At 39.0% G+C, this 17,550-nt stretch overlaps 1 protein-coding gene across 1 annotated transcript; it reads right to left on the reverse strand.

Moving 5' to 3' along the window:
* Positions 1–9,856: 9,856 nt before the first annotated feature.
* On the reverse strand, positions 9,857–15,059 carry LOC130163591 (interferon gamma-like). Its single transcript, XM_056367881.1, has 4 exons — positions 14,779–15,059; positions 14,209–14,280; positions 12,041–12,298; positions 9,857–11,435 (listed from the first exon to the last, which is right to left on the reverse strand). The coding sequence occupies exons 1-4, from the start codon at positions 14,896–14,898 to the stop codon at positions 11,283–11,285; spliced, it is 603 nt and encodes a 200-aa protein (XP_056223856.1). The 5' UTR covers positions 14,899–15,059; the 3' UTR covers positions 9,857–11,282.
* Between the last annotated feature and the right edge of the window lie 2,491 nt (positions 15,060–17,550).

Below are 17,550 nucleotides of genomic sequence, written 5' to 3' on the forward strand. Positions count from 1 at the left end.
CCTAAACCACTCTAATCCCGCTGTGACACCAATCTAAAGGGATTTAATCCAGTCTAATCACATTATAACCCAAACTAAATGTACAGCATCTACAGCTACACAGCATGAAGCTATTTAAAGTAATGAAGTGAGTGAACTTTCAATCTAAACTTTTCCACCTCATTTCAGAGGTATTTTAATCTCATTCACACTTTATAAAATCAGTAATAACTCATGCTAAACCCATTGAAGCATCTTCTAATTCAGAGGGTTTGTCACATCAGAGTCACTACTTTGTCTTTTTGAGTCTCAGTCAAACATTTCACCTTCTGCAGACAGTTTGAAATCCTAAATATAAAACCAGTCATGGAAACTTGTCTCTCTACCTGCCTCTCCCTCCCTCTCCGCCTGTATAATTGAATATAGACTCCAGCAGGCGCTCACTGATCTGCACTGAGGGTCTCTGAGTTCAGGACAAATGGAAAACTGTGTGTGTGTGTATGTGTGTGTGTGTGTGTGTGTGTGTGTGTGTGTGTGTGTGTGTGTGTGTGTGTTCAGATGGTGTCAGATTTGTCAGGCCAGAGGTCAGTTTATTTTCAGCGTCTCTCTTCATCATACAAACGTCTGTCACACACACTCGGTCTGATCGGCCCGTTATTCGCCACCTGACATGAGTACTATTGAATGAGCTGTAAATAATAATAAGCAGTAAGTATTAATACGACTGTCAGAGCTCGGAGAAATGTGACTGATGCCAAACCTGTGCAGAGCGAATGTCAAATTTCTGCAGGAATCAGATGGAAGAACCAGTCCAGGTCTTACATGAATGATACCATTAACTGTGGTAGAAAGGTATGAGGTTTTGTTGTTTTGTGGACAGCAGAAGTTGAGGTGTATAAGTTTAAATGTGGCATTTTATTTCACATTCATGCTCTGCTGCCTCCTACTGGTTGGTAGCAGCCACTACACGCAGTTTGATCGTTATCATTACATTACATCATTACATTATATTCAGTTTTGTTCAAAATGACTTAAAAGTCAAGGCATTCACTTCCTTAATTTCAAGGGACTCACAAGAGATATTAAAACATGCCACCCTGTTGCTTCATTTCTATATCTCTATAAGTGTTTATTGTTTTGGTTGTCAATCACATGTCTTTCCATCATGTTTACCCTTCATGTCACACTTGTTTTTGTAATGCAAAGTCACTGATAAAAAAAAAAAAAATCAAAATCAAAAGAATGTGTAACTCGTGACTAAAAATCCAGCCTGGAACAGTGTTTTGCTCAAAGACACTTCAACATCAGAGGAGCTGGGGATCAAACCATCAACCCTGCATTTTGAATCCTGTGTTTTGTCTCCCTGGAACGGCACTTCTTTTTAAGTATAGAAGTGACAAACACTAATTTTTAGATGAATATTCTGCTGCCATCTAGTGGTTAAAGTGCTACACTGCATTATAACACTACACAGAGGAATGTGAGATATTTTAGATGCTTTATAAATTGTTATCTTTATCGTGTTATTATGTGAAATACCTTGAGCTGCACTTTTAATAATTAAAGTGTAAAATGAGATATTATTAAAAAAAAACAAATGACAAACAGAAGAACACGTATCTATAAAAGCAAGGGTAAACTTTAAAGTTACAAAACAACAGCCAGCATCAATGTTATCATCACATTCATCATCATAACAGTCATCACTATTAATGAACTTGATGTGCAGTATCATCTCAGAAATGCATGTGTATACCCCCCCGGTTAATCCATCCAATGATGATACTCTACAGTTTATCTGGGTCCAGACATTGAGCGATTATGAGACAATGGGCCCCTGGACAGAGACAAGTAAAAAGCCCAGTAGGCCTGTTCAGTAATTCATACATGGCTCCAGGTCATTAATTGATTTAATTACATTACTAAGAATTGTTTTTATGTACAGGTGAGAAGTGCTGCCCTTATTTTTTTTGGGGGGGGGGGGGGGGGGTTTGTTCCTCAACAGATATGACAGTGAAAAGGGTAGTATTAAAAGTCTTAAATTAAATGATTATAAACAAATGAGATAATAATCATCAGGATGACTTCATGAAAGATAGAAATCAGGACTGTTAACTCAATGGACATATAGCTATAGCTTAGAAACGCACAATACCCTGCAGTGAACAAATACTATTCAACAGGTGGATTCAGCCTCTATGCCCTGGGTGTAGTTTCAAACTTTGTCCACTAAATGTCAGCAGAGACTTCAGATTAGGAGATTAACACATGAAAACACTCAACACCACAGTTCAATCCCACAGCATCAGTGCCAACATCACGGTCAATCTAGTCCCAACCAGCATGTTTCTCACCAGATATTAAATTCATATCAACTAAAGACCGACCACGGGTCACAATGGGTCACATTCCTGTTTTTAGTGATGATCCACTGTTTTCTTTGGATGACCCCATGACCCCTTTCCTCTAGCACCACCCTCAGGACAAACTGTTAAACTACATCTTTTAACCCGAGGTGAACTACAGATATTTACATTGTTATATTTCATATCTTATAGTATCTTATTACATAAATCTAAAACCTTTGGATGCACCTCAACTAGTTGTCCATCACAGACTCTCTCCTGATCAGATGCCCTCGCCAATCAATGAATGAATTGGTTGTGTTTTGATCAGAAACTCTTGTGTACCCCAGTCTACTTTACATTTACATACATTTACTCATTTGAGACTATTTTATCCAAAGCAACTTACAACTGAAGGAGCACTTGTTTAGTTTAGTTTGTTCTTTACACAAGCTCGCACTAAGTTTCGTTGGCGCGCTTAATGGTGGAAGCTCACTGATAAACAAACAGTTGAATGGAGAGACAACGAATCCTACCGCGTCTGGAGAAAACACCTGGAGTCACACTAATCTCATTCCGCAGCAACAGCAGCAGCAGGAACCACGTACCGGGAATCACAACGTGTCTGACAGCAGGCTGACAGCGCTCAGCGTCGGGCAAATCCTCCGCGACGATTGCTGAAGCTCCTCCCGACCGTTGCTCCTCCACTCTCGTCCGCGCGCGTGAAGAAGCCGGATGTTCCTCCCAACAATGGCGGCAGCTCAGCTAATCAAGCTAGCTCGCTCCACAGTGAATAAAAAACACACCTCGCTGACCGCTAACAGTCCCAAACTCTCTCTCACACACACACACACACACAAAGGAGCGAGTAAACTATCCACAGTTCAATGTAACACAATCACAACGACTTAACAGTCCGTTGCGTTTCTAATTTGCAACTAACGTCTTTCTCGCGTGATCAACCGGAAATAGAAACACCTTCAGATTAAATCTCCAAATTAAACAAAATCAAGATTACCAAATCTTCTCAGTACATAACAGGCCTTGGAAACACCTTATAAAATATATATTAACTGAAAATTAAAATACTTTCTAAAAACTTATCAAAAGTCGAATGGTAAATCTTATTATAGATGCAAAAAATCACCTTTACATCAACCAAACAGAAATTGCATCTCATCAATAACCTGCAATAATACCAACTATCCTTTTAAGATAAAAAATACAAAATAAAAAGGAGAGAAATACAAAATATCTGATGATGTAAATCAGGTCATTAATAGAACAAAATGCAAAAATATTCAAATGGTTTAATTGTGCATTTTTGTCTGTTTTTGATCTGACAGAAAAATAGAAAATTCATAATGATATAAATATTATATTATTGTATTCATTTATAATTAATGTAACTAGTATGTTAATATTAGATAAATACTGAATCTAAAAGTTTATTGTTGACCATGGACACAGCTGAACTGTAACTCATGGCAAGTTAACTGCACACACTGAGGAAGGCCATGAGATGCAGGCTGAAATTTCCTTCTATTCAAGTTTTCTTTCATCTCTATAAGCAGACCGTCTTCTGCTCTATTATTTCTGCTTCCTACTCTTGCCTTACTATGATATGTGTGTGTGTGTGTGGGGTGGGGGTGGGGGTGGGGGTGGGGGTGGGGGGTGTTGCTGTGAACCCACTGAGAACTTCCTTTTCAACAGGAAACAACACATAACTTCATGGAAATGCCACAGTGAGTTTCTGTCTAATATGTTAATGAGCTGTAACTGTGTGTGTGTGTGTGTGTGTGTGTGTGTGTGTGTGTGTGTGTGTGTGTCTGTGTTTAATGAAACTAAGCCATAATGTTTTTTTCTATTTTGAACAGTCAGCACTTTTCACTGAAACCATGAAACTTTATGTGATGAATAATGTACTTAAAAAAGAAAGTGATTATCTTTTTTATGCACAAACACAAAAGCGCAAACTTTCATATAAAACTCCAGCTTCCTTAAAGGGCCAGTTCACCCTAAATAACCTAGAAGACTCATGAGTGAAATTTGAATATTCTGCTCAATGCAAGATGAAGTCAAATTCAAAAAACTCATTAGCATCTCTGTCAGAGTCCTTGTGGGTTACTGAGTTGCTCACTTGTTGAAAGCAGAAGAAATTTGAGTCAATTCTGAGAAGATCTTTATGCAGCGTCTGTATTTATCCTATATATCTGAATCATGATTCGGGACTTTGACATCCAGCTCCACTAAACAGTCTGCAGTCTGGATTTTGAATGCATGAGAGTTTCACTAAAAAGATGATAATTTTGAAGTCTTTGTACAATTATTTAACCTTCCCTATGCTGTTTACTCCTCCCTGACATCTTCTTTTATTATTTCTCTCTATGAACAGTTACTGAAGTGGGAAATGACCTCTATGAGTAATGATGAACTCCTGCACGAGAGTAATAATGAGCTTCCTAACTGCTTATCAAACTGTCAGCTGTTTTAAATGGTAGTGTGACCAGGCCTTTAATGTGTCATATGTTCTGCACATTCACACTAGCAGTTAAAAAAAATTCATAGTGAAATTAATTAAATCCAATGGAATCTCTACAGAAGTAAATCTGCTAAATTTTTCATGACGAGTTCAACGTTCACTATTGATCCTTGAGGTGAAAGAGAGTCCAAAATGGAGTCAACTTTTATTAAGACAACTATGAAGAGTTTATTAGTGATCCAGCAGCATCGCCGACACCTCAACTGAGAACTCTATATCTAACTCCTGTTTTTCATTCTGTGTTACTTCTCAAGTATTTCTGTTTCTCACTTTATCTCCTGATCATTTCATCTTGTTTCAGTGGTTAAGATAGAGATCTGTGACTGTGCATGCATGTGTCTGTGGGCAAGACAAGCATTTCCTTCTGATTCTGAACACACACAGAAAAAAACTCTCGTTGTTGTTGCAATATTTAATTATGGACCAAAGTCGTGGAGCAATGACTTTCCCCCCATAGAGCCACTGCTAGCATGGCTAAAAGTCAATCATAATCAGCATATCTCATAAAATACAGGGCAGCTTTAACGTGTCTTATTGTCTCTGCAGCTGCAGACACAGAGGAACAAAAACACTGTCAGCAGTTCTTTCGTTTTGACATTCAACTGGCATGCTGGCAATGACAGTGTAAGTTAGTAATTCCATTACTTTGGCCTGAACTGAAATAGCTCAACAGCTATTACCATGACGTGAACTACAGGCCTCCATCCAGCACATCATCAGGTCAAATGATAATTTGTCAATACTTTGGTAAGATAATGACATTCCCATCAGCCTCTGTAGTTTGTATTTACTAGTTAATTAGCAAATGTTAGCATACTAACAAGCTAAAAGAAGATGGTGAGCACAGTAAACATACTTCCAATAACCGCTCAGCATTGTCATTGTGAGACTGTTAGCGTTTAGACTCACAGAGCTACTATCATGGCTGTACACTCATATAGCGTATTTCCAGCACAAGGTACTGACTCAACCCGCTTTTGGTACTAGGAACTTTTTTTTCCAATGCGGATAGTATTATATAGTATATTGTGACATCAAGCACATAAACAATGGAGGGGTATCAAAGGGAAACCAAACAGAGAAACATCTGCTCCTCCTCAGTTGGTTTTACAGGTTGCCGTACTAAAAGTATAGACCAACAACTAACAGAAATGTAACAGGCTACAGGGAGCGGCGCACAGTCGCTTTACTGTTTTAAAATGGCGGATGTTGCTTCTTTCTGACCAGTTAGTAGTGTGCAATGTCTTCACATCACATTATGGGAATCGAACCACGGTTGAGGTGATACCGAAGGAAGTACCAGGTACTACTGACAAGTTTTGCCCGATTCTAAAAAAGGTGAGTTAAGCACCATGCAGTAGAAAAGGGCTAATACTTGTTAAACATCACCGTGTTAGCATTGTCATTGTGAGTTAGCATTTAGCTCAAAAACCGTCTGCGCCTGCTATCAGTGCTAGAGTCTGCTACTCTTCCTCATTTCTCTTGCTACCGATGTGTTTCATTTCAGGTTTTTTTTCCCCACAAGACAAACTTGACACATTAATTTTTTGAGCCCGGCTTATTTAACAGCACCTGATCTTTTCAACATACACTGTCATAATTAAACAGGATGCTACCAGCTACATAAACCAGAAGGAACTGATCTGAGACCAGTTAAGTCCAGTGTGTGCTTACTGATGCATCCACTCTCCATCATGTCGCCTAGCAGACTGTTTGCAGAGCTGTGACTGAATTCTGAATCATCTGTCATGCAAAAACTCAAGTGCTCTCTCCTGCAATAGCTTTTGCAACATGTTGACTCACACTGAAACACACACATGAGCGCACACACATGAACACACAAACCACAGAAATAAGTGGTGGGGGGTTAAAAGCTGACTCCCAGTGTGTTTCTCTCGGTGTAGTCATGGTTTCCATTGCTTTCCTGCTGAAGTGCCCTTTACCATTGCAGTTGTCCTCAACACCCTTCACCCCAACTCCCACCTAACAGAAACAGCAGAAACATGTGGTTAAAGACAAAGTGAAGTCCAGACCGTGTGCCAGCCTCATTATCTGCTCATGTAACTTCTCATTTGTAGCTGCCACCTCATCTAACACCCACAGTCTTATTTATTTATATCATTTCATGCCGCTTTTATATATATATATATATATATATATACTTGTATCAGGCCATTGCCAACGCTGAAAAAAGTCAGCGACAAACGCACCCTTTCCACCTTGTCATTGATTCTCCGAGTGTCTGATCTGTGAAGGCCATAGCATATAATTCACATTATTTTCATACTTAAACCATCAGTGACCCCTCTTGCCCTGTGGATGGGGGCATTATCATCCTGTGTCTCCATTTTATTTTTTAGGGTCTGTATCTCCGCCAAGAAAGTTATGTCTTTACCCATGTCTCTTTGTTGGGTTGTTTGTTTGTTTGTTAGCTAGATTACGCAAAAAGTGCGGAACCAATTTGCACCAAACTTGGTTTACTGATGGCAGATCCAGGATTTTTTTTCTCATCTTCCCGAACTTTGTGAGATACTGTAGTAGGGTACATTTTCGACTTTTTCATCAATTTCTAAGGAAATACATTTCTAAATCGAGTCTAAAGGACAGTCAGAGCTACATCAGAAAACCACAGTGTACGTGAACTGTGAAAAGCCAGTAGTCATAGAGAGAGGGGAGATGTGATATTGTGTAAGTAAGGGGATAACAGAGCACATTACCAGATTCATTCATAGTTTTGCCCTGAGTTGTTAACATGAGAAGTGACAGAAATGATTGTGCAACAAATGCAAAAAGAGCCATTGCACTGTTAGAGAGAGGTTTGTGATTTTATGATGCTGTTTGTTTGTCTGTTTGTGTCTTTGTTTTCTGTTTCTTTTGGTCTCTCTTGCAAACCAGATCTGTACAAAGGACTGTGCAAACATTCTAGACACTTTAGATATTTAGATTCTTGCCGATTACACGAAACCATCAGGAGGCGTCTGATCGGTCCCAGGTCCGTTCTGCAGCAGGACAACAAACGCACACATACAGCCACAGTCATAAAGTCTTACATAAGATCAGATTTACATAAAATATACATTTTGGTCTGACCTGAAATGTCTTAACATCACCACCCTGGTGTAAGGGTGAACCCAGGATTAACTACTCCTTTGAAAAAATGATTAAAAATATAACTATTTGTCTCTGTCCTTTTTATACAATGTGCATAGCAGTTGTGAGTTCCCTTTAAGACTTTTTATTGACACACACACACACAAAGACACAAACACAGCAGCATATCTCCCAGCTGCTGTGGGGAAGCACAGCTCTGGTTCTTAGAATTCACAGCCTCACACTGAGCAGGGTGCACTATGGGTAAGCTGCAGTTACTGTAAAAGAAAGCTACCTGTCATTTACCAGAAGTGATGTCACAGGAAGTGACATGACGGCTGCGGGTTGGAGGGAGGGTGGGCTTTTGCAGCTTTTGTAGCTGCAGAAATACCCTGCCTCCCCTGCCTGCCTGCAGGGCAGCGTGGTCTTTGAGCTTCAACACACAATAACAACAGTTTGTGTGACTGATTTTTTTTGTTGCAGTAACTTGTTTTCTGTGTTGAAGTATTTACGGTTACATGCTAGATTAACTGTCCTGTATTCATGTGTTTGTCTTTACCAGCCAAAAGGGCCTGTCAGCCTAGTTTGTACGCGCAGGAGTCTGCATGGAGACACATTCCCCCTCGTGACTTCTCACATGATTTTGATTTTAAAAAACTGTTTTGAGACCCAAAGAGGTCAGACTTACCAATATTTCACAATAAACTGAAAATATTACAGAAAAATACAAAAACATGGGTATCAGAACATTATTTTCTTCTTTATTTTCATAACCCCCTCAGATTTCATGACTCCTTAAAGGGGCCCAAGCCCTAGGTTGATAACTAACACATTCTATATACATTTAGCTCATAATGCTTTTGCACAAGACAGACTAAAAAGTGGATTCTTATGGCCTTAATGTATCTGGCATCTAATGTCCGCGACAGGAATGAATTTGAGTTTGAAGTTTCATTATTGACTTTGGAAATAGTCATGTGGTTAAATAAAATGTAAAACAAGGTCAACTTAGTGGAAATTCAAGCGTTTCAGCAAAAATTTGTGGACTTCTTACTGATGAAGACCATGAAAACTCAAGAAGATTTACAGTAAGCAGAAATATGCTTCATTTCTTGTCAGAGGAGTTACTTTGTTGTACTCAACAACTCAATCCAAGTTGACCAAAATAATGTGTGGAGTAACCCACAGCTCAATCATAGGGCCTCCTATATTTTTATATTTCCATTAAGCAAAAAAAACTCTACATTTATACTGTTAATGATACAAATCAACTTGATCATATTTTATGCAGATGACACCAAAATGTACATTTTAGGTTTGCCGAGTGACTGCAGTCCTGTGAATCAAACAAATCAGTGACCATGTTTCAAAGTTGATTCTTGACCCTAGACACACTTGACGAAACAGTCTCAACTCAAGGTCCAAGTAATTGTTCCGGAGCTTTCAATCATATCACATGAACTGGCCAGTTGTGGGATGTTCAAATTTCCACTTCTTATGCAATCTTTAAATTATATTTAAGGACCTCTTGTCTATGTCGGCTTTAAGAATGAGAGGTCATATGAGTGGAAAAATAAACAATTACAGTCCCTTGGCTGATGATGATCATGTAGCATGATCAAAAGCTCCAGAGCAGCTACCAAATGGACTTCTAGGTGACATTGTTTTGTCAAATTAATGATTAATGAATGAATGCCCTACATTCCTTCTTCTAAATAGCGACAAAACTGAAATAACTGTTGACTCTCAGTCTTTAAAAACCAAAAACCTAGTCAGAAATCTGTGATCGTGGACTCTGACCTAAAGTTCAACAGTCACGTAAAATCAATTACAAACTGCTACAAGATAGTTAGATACTAGAATCCTAAAAATCATGGCAAGAATCAGACAATAGAAAAGCTGAAGTTCATTCTGTTTTATTCAGTGCATTTGTCTGCATGTGCCAATCAATAAATACATAATAAATAATCAACCAATCACTCATAACAACATTTTTCAGTATTAAATAAACACCTTAAATATGAAAATAAATATAGAAAATTACATGTCAGAAAAAAACAAAAATCCCTGAAGAGTATTGTACTTCTATTACAGTATTTTTACCGCAGTGAAGTACTTCAGTGCTGGGGCTGAATGTTCAGAGGACTTGTGGTACATTTAAGTACATCAGCAATAAACTCTGGTGTATTTTGTACTGTAAACATCATCAGTTCTCTTAGGCAGTACAATGGAGCTGATGGTGGCAGGCTATGGCAGTGACAGTCCTGTTTACGAGAAATTCTGCTTAATTTATAAAATGTCTAAAATGTACAACTCTTAAACTTTGGCAGAGATATCAGCTTTAAATCCGGTTGCTAGGCAGTTTATGGCAGACTGAATTTTCAGAGCTTTGTAGAGGTTTTATCACGTTCGTTTTGGACATTTCAGTTGCAAATGTAACATTTCACATTTGATAAATTAACGTATAGCTGTATGTTCTGTATATTTGGAGATCTAAGGTGAAAACTTTAAAGACATTTGACATGTGAAATATCATAAAGGCCATATTTCACATGTCAAAACATAAATTTCACTCAATCAGGACTTTCTCATCAGTCTGGCACCGCCCACCTCTCCACCACCAATCCGAGTGCATCAAGTAGGAGTTTCACTCAATAAAAAAATAAATTCTAAATTTTTTGCCTTGTAGCACTTGATCCTTTTCCTTTAATTTTTGTCACCTGCTTTTATCATTTCTAAAAAATGAAAATAAAACAAAATAATTACATGTAATTTACCATAAAAATTACTAGAATGACCTTAATCTTAATTCTATCTGGTTGATCTTTGAGCATTAAATCTGCAGTTTTTACATCAATTAAAAAGATTTTTAACAAAAACAAATAAAAAACAATTGAGCAATCAAGTGTTTCAAGGCAATATTGATTGACATGATTATTACAAGTGAGTGAAACTCCATATTGAATGTTATTTGCATTATTATTGCATTATTATATCAGCTCTCTGGATCAAATCACCATACTGCTTTCAAGTATCGAACATCGAACTACTAAAAAATACATACATTTTACAAAACTGCAATATTTATTAGGCTTAGGCTGCTGGTTCAGTATAATAAATATCTATAAAATCATCCCTGTAATCACCTCCTAAAACAGAAAAAGAAAAAATAGGCACGCTGATTTAAGTTTGGATATTTGTTTGGTTTTGTTTCTCATGTTATTTTATCTATTTTAAAATATGTCATTAAATATTCTCCGTCCTTGTTCTACTATTATTGTTGTTTTTGCCTTTAAGCTTTCTTGCCGTCATTGGTTCCTCACATCTCAGGCTCTCTGACTAGTTTTGACCCTCCGTGCTTGCCGCCGACGCCGCCGCTGCCTCATCTGCATCTTCATGCTGTCGGGCAGGGAACTGGCCTCCGCGTACAGAAACGGCAGCTCAAACAGCGCTTTGTTCTGGATGATGAGGTCATCCATCTGGGAAGAGAAAGACGGAGAGGGAAATTTGACATTAATCACAATGACCATAACCAATAGGTAGAATTAGTTTAGTACAGTAACAATAACAGTAACATCACATAGACCCATTAAAAGTCCTGTACAACCTTTAGAAAAGTTTTACTTATAATATAAACTCTACGTATGCCCAACAAAACGCTCTTTTTAAAAGCCTTATTTTGAGCCTGGATAAGATCTTCATTGGCCCAATAAAAACCTTTGATAAGCCTAAATTTAAGCCCCCAAAAACCTACATAATCCTTTATAAAGCCCTACTTGCCACCTAAGACCTTCTCGAACTTACTTCAAGGCCTTTAAGAGATCCATCAAGTGTCAAGTGCTCTGTAAGCAGACCTTGATGAAGCCCTACATAAACCTTCCTTAAGAATTATTTCCTGTCATGCATCAGGCATCCTTGATAAGCCTTTCTTAAGCCCTAAAGAAACCCTCCTTAAACCTGATACAGTATCATTTCTATCCAGATCATAAAGCCTGATTGATTAAGTCCATGTCTCTCTCTCTCTCTCTCTCTCTCTCTCTCTCTCTCTCTCTCTCTCTCTCTCTGTGAGTCTATGTGTCTCTACCTTGATGTGTTTGAGGGCCTGCAGCCTCTGCAGGAACATGTCCTGCTCCTGGTAATGGTGTTTCCTCAGCTCCTGGACCTTCTTCAGGATGTAGCTCAGCTGCACCCTGACATCCTCGCCCCCTTGCAACCTGGTGTCAGCGTTGTTGCTGGGGGCAGCGGTGACTGTCTGAGGGCTCGGGGTAGGCAGCTCCTTCAACATCTGGCCAATGATCTTTTCATAGGCCTCCAAAACGCCGCCCAAAAACACCCTTTTTGTCTGAAAGGGAGAAATGAAGAGGTAATCAAGTAAGCTATTGTTTCTGATGGTGGATTTTTAACTAATTTCAAACCAAAACCTGCCTTAAAAAGATAGGAAATTAAATATGAAAAGACACATTAATAAAACATAAAAGCAGTGGAAGAGTTATTTACATTAAAAATAAGCTGATCTGCTCTGGCTTGACAAACTCATTACCAGCCTTGGTGCATTGAAAATGTTTCACACAGTGGAAAAACTCTGTGGTTTCCCACATAGGTTAAATAAAGCTTAGAGTAGGCCTTAAAGGGAAATGTCACTCATTGACAGTGAAACACAAATGCCATGTCCAACAGGTCTGAAGCTCATTTGGAAACAAGAACTCAGGTCAAAGGTAAAAAAAAAGGTCTGACTGATTAGAAAAGAACTGACCAATCCGTGACCAATCCTTCTGAAACTGTGTTTTCAACACAATTCAGTTTCTTAATTGTTGCCAGTTGTTTGCTAAAACACCTCAGATGAGTCATGAGGTGTTTCGGCTGGAACACATTCGAAACCTCTGAAGTTTAATCAAACACTGTTGTGGTGAGAGGAAAAAAAAATGGGAAAGCCCAGAGGGGAGTGTGTGTTAAGTCTATGCTAAACACCAATGTCTGTACAACAACCTGTTCCCTGCCATAAATACTTAAGATACAAATTCATAATGACAACATCCATGTCCAGCCATGCCAGATCCAGGCCATGTTTGGGCCGATATAACAATCATATTCCTGATTCCAGTGCCAACACTGGGCCAAAGCTGATCCAAGTGCTCAGAACACAGCTGTTATCGGCCTGACTCAACCGAATACCTGGCACTTTCTTGGAGTGTAGGTCCTTCGTGACTGACAATATTTTACTTTAAAAAGTTTAGTTTCTAAAACTATCATCAAATGTAAATCTGAAGCAAATTTCAATCTTCATTCGATGTTTATTTTCATATGAACTAGCTAGCTGTCCCTCGAGCTCATCTTCCCTAGATGTTCTATGGCAAACCACACAGGACTTCACAAAAACAACCAAGTGAAACAATGCAGCCTGTAACATGTAAAGACTCACAGCTTGGTGTTAATCTGTTAGACACTGCTGAGTCGAAACTTGCTACATGAAACCAAATTGAAATGGCTTTGTGTCACTGCAGGTGAAGAGTGAAAGTTTCATGTGGAGTCTGAGAAAAGTTGCACAAAGGTTGCACAGTGCAGAGCCAGCAGAACAAAAAAATAACCCACAAAAACCTCAACACAACCTAGACATATAAATGTTAATCAAAACGTACGCTAAGTGTGAGTTTAAGGAAACTTATATGCTGTTACTACAGTGACTGTGCATAGCTTATTATCAGTGAGGTTGTCAGGTTCGGTGCCTTTAAGGTCCAGAAACCTGTTCTATGGCTGGAGATGCTGCACAGCAGAACTTATTGGTTAAGTAGAAACTACCCAGTGTGCATCATCTCCCCCGAATCCACAGTTTTTATTTCTATATTTCTGTTTGTGTAAGGATTGAATGCACAAAATACAATGTGTTCATTAGTGAGCGGTGCAGGTGTTTTCAGGTGTGTTCTTTAACGCAGGACAAAGCCAAACTGGGCTGACTACTGTTGCTTTAAGGTTGTGGTTAAGAACATCGTTGGAGTTTTGATTTGTGCAACACCAGAGAAAATGGCACGCCTGAACTTCCCACACTCCCCACAGGAAACTTTGCCTTTGAGGCCCGTACTCTGCCTGCAATGTTTTCTAGGTATTTCCTTGGATGTTTTAAAAGCGGAGACTATGAGGTTAAAAAGCAGAGAGCAGATGAATTGTGTATAAAACCACAACCTAACACAAACTGACCACAGAGAGTTTACGTTGCTATTTGTGGATGAGTAGAAGCTGAACTGGACTTTTATTTACCTCCATTTTGCCATTCAGCGCCTCCTTGGAGAAGATGGGCTTCCCGCTAAAAATCAGCTTAGCTGAAACGTCCTGCAAAAAAGACAAAGAGACACGTTTTTTAGTTAACATCTCACATAAATGCATTCATGCATGCATTGATGAATTCAAGAACAATCAGACAGCTAAAGTTCAGAGGCGTGTGTCACAAAGCTTTAATTAATGAAATAATAATAAAATGATTCCCTGAATGTATCATCAAATACATCGGCCCTGCTGTTCATTGCATTACCATATGATTATAATAGAATTTACATTAATTTTATTTAAATAATAATGATAAATAATGTTGCAGTAAACTCTTTGTGTGTGTTGATGGATTAATACACACACACACACACCAGAATAGGCCTTTGAACTCTCAGCAAGTGCAGAATAAAAAGGGTGTGTTTGCGCATGTGTGTGTTTGTGGTGAGAGAGAATCAAGAGGATGAAACAGAGAGCGAGCACCAGTCTCTGTGGTGCCACAGAGACTGACACACAAGCACAAGCATCAGCAATATCTACAGAAGCGGTATCTGAAGTACTCACATAGTGATTCATTAGTTCTTGGATGGTTTTGTTCATCTTTGGAGGGATGTGGAAGGCTCTGACCTGGCACACAGAAAACCAGAGGGTCAGACAGACCATTGCCCTCGCCGTTGTAACCATCGTATCACTTCTTGTAATAAACCCTTTCCCGCTGGTTGTCGATTGAATCCCAAGCCTGTCCCGGCCTATTGTGAGCGCTGGTTTTCAATCCTTGTCCAAGCGACGAGCGAACACCTCTCTGACTGTTGATGTGTCTGACTGACAGTCGTGTGTCTCTTACCATGAAGTTGGCTCAAACTGTTTGACTTGTGTTGAAAGCTTATATTTATATCACAGAGAGAGAGAGCAAGGCAAAGGGGCAGAGAGACACAGACATGAATAGGGGAGAGAGAGAGAGAATGTGATGCAGCGATGATCTAGGTGTGAAAACTGTGGTTGTGCAGTTTCCTTTAAATCACCAAACTTCATAGAAGTGGGTGAGGGGTCTCCCACTCATGCATGTCAGACACAAAGCATGCTCGCTGCACAAATCCACATCACCCAATGAATTTATTGGAATTAATATATTTACTGGTCATAACCGGAGCTCTAATGGTTTCTGACAGAGGCCTGTACTTGAGCCAAATGGAGCATATTGAGATTCAAGTAGAAACCATTGGAAACTGCGCTATCTGAGATGCGTAGTCTGCGGCCCGCGTCGGAAATCATTAGAATCCAGTAGAATGTAATGGAAACCCTTACGAACCCCTGAGCAATCTATTGCACCTGTGGTTTTATTGGGAAAGGTTTCTGGTGGTGGTGTAATTGAAACTGAGGCATATTAAACCTATTGGCAACCATTTTCACCAGCTCGTTGGTTTCTTCTAAAGGTGTAAAATAGACTTGTAGTACGAGCGGCTCACTCAACCAGTGGCAGATTAATCCAGATTTGGTGCTCGAATACAGGTTTTAAGTGGGATTGAGGTGAAATAAACCAACATGGCTGAACTATATATATCTACAATGTCTGCATTTGTGGTTTTACCGAGACTCTAAAGGTTTGATGACTTTAATCGAAGCTACTAGAAACCACTGGAGCATCATCCGAAGCCAGTGGGAGGTTCTACTAGCATTCAAATGGAAACCGCTGGGCCACAGCCTGTGAATCCTTTATCAATATCACTGCATTAATCAGTGCTTTTATATCATCAAGTGCATCTTGTTGCAAACAGGACTTTTTCATTCATTTTTTATTTTGACAAGACAATATAAAAGATACAAAACAATACAACCCAAAACAAATGGGTTTCAAAAGAGAAGATAAAAACTCAACAAACCAGGGGAACAGAAATACAGTTCAGTAGTGAATGAACCAGGCCGTCCAAGTACAGCTCGACAAACACAGCAGCAAAGAAAGAAGTCTTAATATCTGATTTAAAAGAACTGACCGAGTTTTCTGAGAGGTTGTTTCAGATATGTGGGGCATGAAAACTGAACGCTGGTTCTCCAGGTTTAGTTTGGACTGAAAGCGAACTTGTCTCAGATCGTCTGAGAGGTTCAGAACAGATCAACAGATGAGTAGTATTTTCAAATCAAGTGGAGAGTAGAGACAAGTAGACTTTTTAATGTAAATCCTGCTGAGATATGAGTCTTTTAATTCTTGATACAACCTTAAGGGGTAATGTAATTGTCTTAATGTGGATGTTAAACTTTAGGTCTGAGTCCATGACCACACTTAGATTTCTGGGTTGGTTTGGTGTGCTAATCGCATGTGTTCATAATAAAGACAGCGCTGGTTACTGTGGTTAGCCATCTAACAATACGACATGACTGTGCCGATTTTAATGTGGTGTGGACTGAAAGGTTTGAGAGTGAAACACAAGCAGCTGTTTATAACATGGCTGCCAGCTGCACATCAAATATTAAAACTACTGTCTTCAATGGCCTCTATCGCCAAATTATTTCTGTAATCTACTGAGCAGATGAAGCCACATGTTGGTTAAAAGTACTGGATGAACACTTGTAATACATGGACAAACATAAATAACAGATAAACAGATCAACTATGAGCTAAGGGTAATGGATGAACAGTTGTATGTTGATGATATTAAATTATACTGTAACAGTTTGCACTTTTAATAGTATTAAAGTCAAATTATCAAATTATTAACAAGGAACAACGGTGAAGTTTTTGCATAGTATTCTGGGTAATATTGTATAATATGATGTAACCAGAGACTGACAGGCAAGACGAGGACAGGAAATTATGTCATGAAGCAGTTACCCCCAGAAGGTGTGAGGTGATTCTACTGAGTAATGCACCGAGTTACGAGTGTCTGATTCAGTTTAAAGGAAACTGACATATTACAGGGCTTTTCTTGTCAGCTACACACCTATTTTTATATATATACAGACACACACACACATCCTTGTCTTGCTATATTGGTGGGGACCCGTTATTGACATTATACATTCCCTAACCCTTTATCCAACCTTAACCATTACATCTGCATGCCTGACCCTTACCCTAACCTAGACCTGAGTCTAACCGGAACCCTAAAACCAAGTCTTAACCCTCAAACAGCCATTTAAACTTGTGGGGTCCGACAGCTTTGTGGACCCCACAAGTACAGTAAGCCTCTTGGTCCACAGAAAAATAGTGAAAGAACATACACAAACACTTAGATAATTATATAAAAACTAATAGAAATGTGTTCCTGAGCAGAAGTACCACTGAAAATATCAACAGAGTAAACAGGAGATTGGAATAAACCTTCAGGAAGCTGCATCAAA

This window comes from Seriola aureovittata, chromosome 22, assembly GCF_021018895.1.
Source record: "Seriola aureovittata isolate HTS-2021-v1 ecotype China chromosome 22, ASM2101889v1, whole genome shotgun sequence".
NCBI classification, from domain to species: Eukaryota; Metazoa; Chordata; class Actinopteri; order Carangiformes; family Carangidae; genus Seriola; species Seriola aureovittata.

Bases quoted from the DNA above. Each gene is read 5' to 3' on its own strand.
- LOC130163591 (XM_056367881.1), bottom strand. From the start codon at position 14,898: ATGGTTACAACGGCGAGGGCAATGGTCTGTCTGACCCTCTGGTTTTCT. The intron at 14,281-14,778 runs GTGAGTACTTCA...TCTTTTTTGCAG, and splicing joins AAGAACTAATGAATCACTAT to GACGTTTCAGCTAAGCTGAT. The intron at 11,436-12,040 runs GTAGAGACACAT...TTCTCTTCCCAG, and splicing joins AGGCCCTCAAACACATCAAG to ATGGATGACCTCATCATCCA.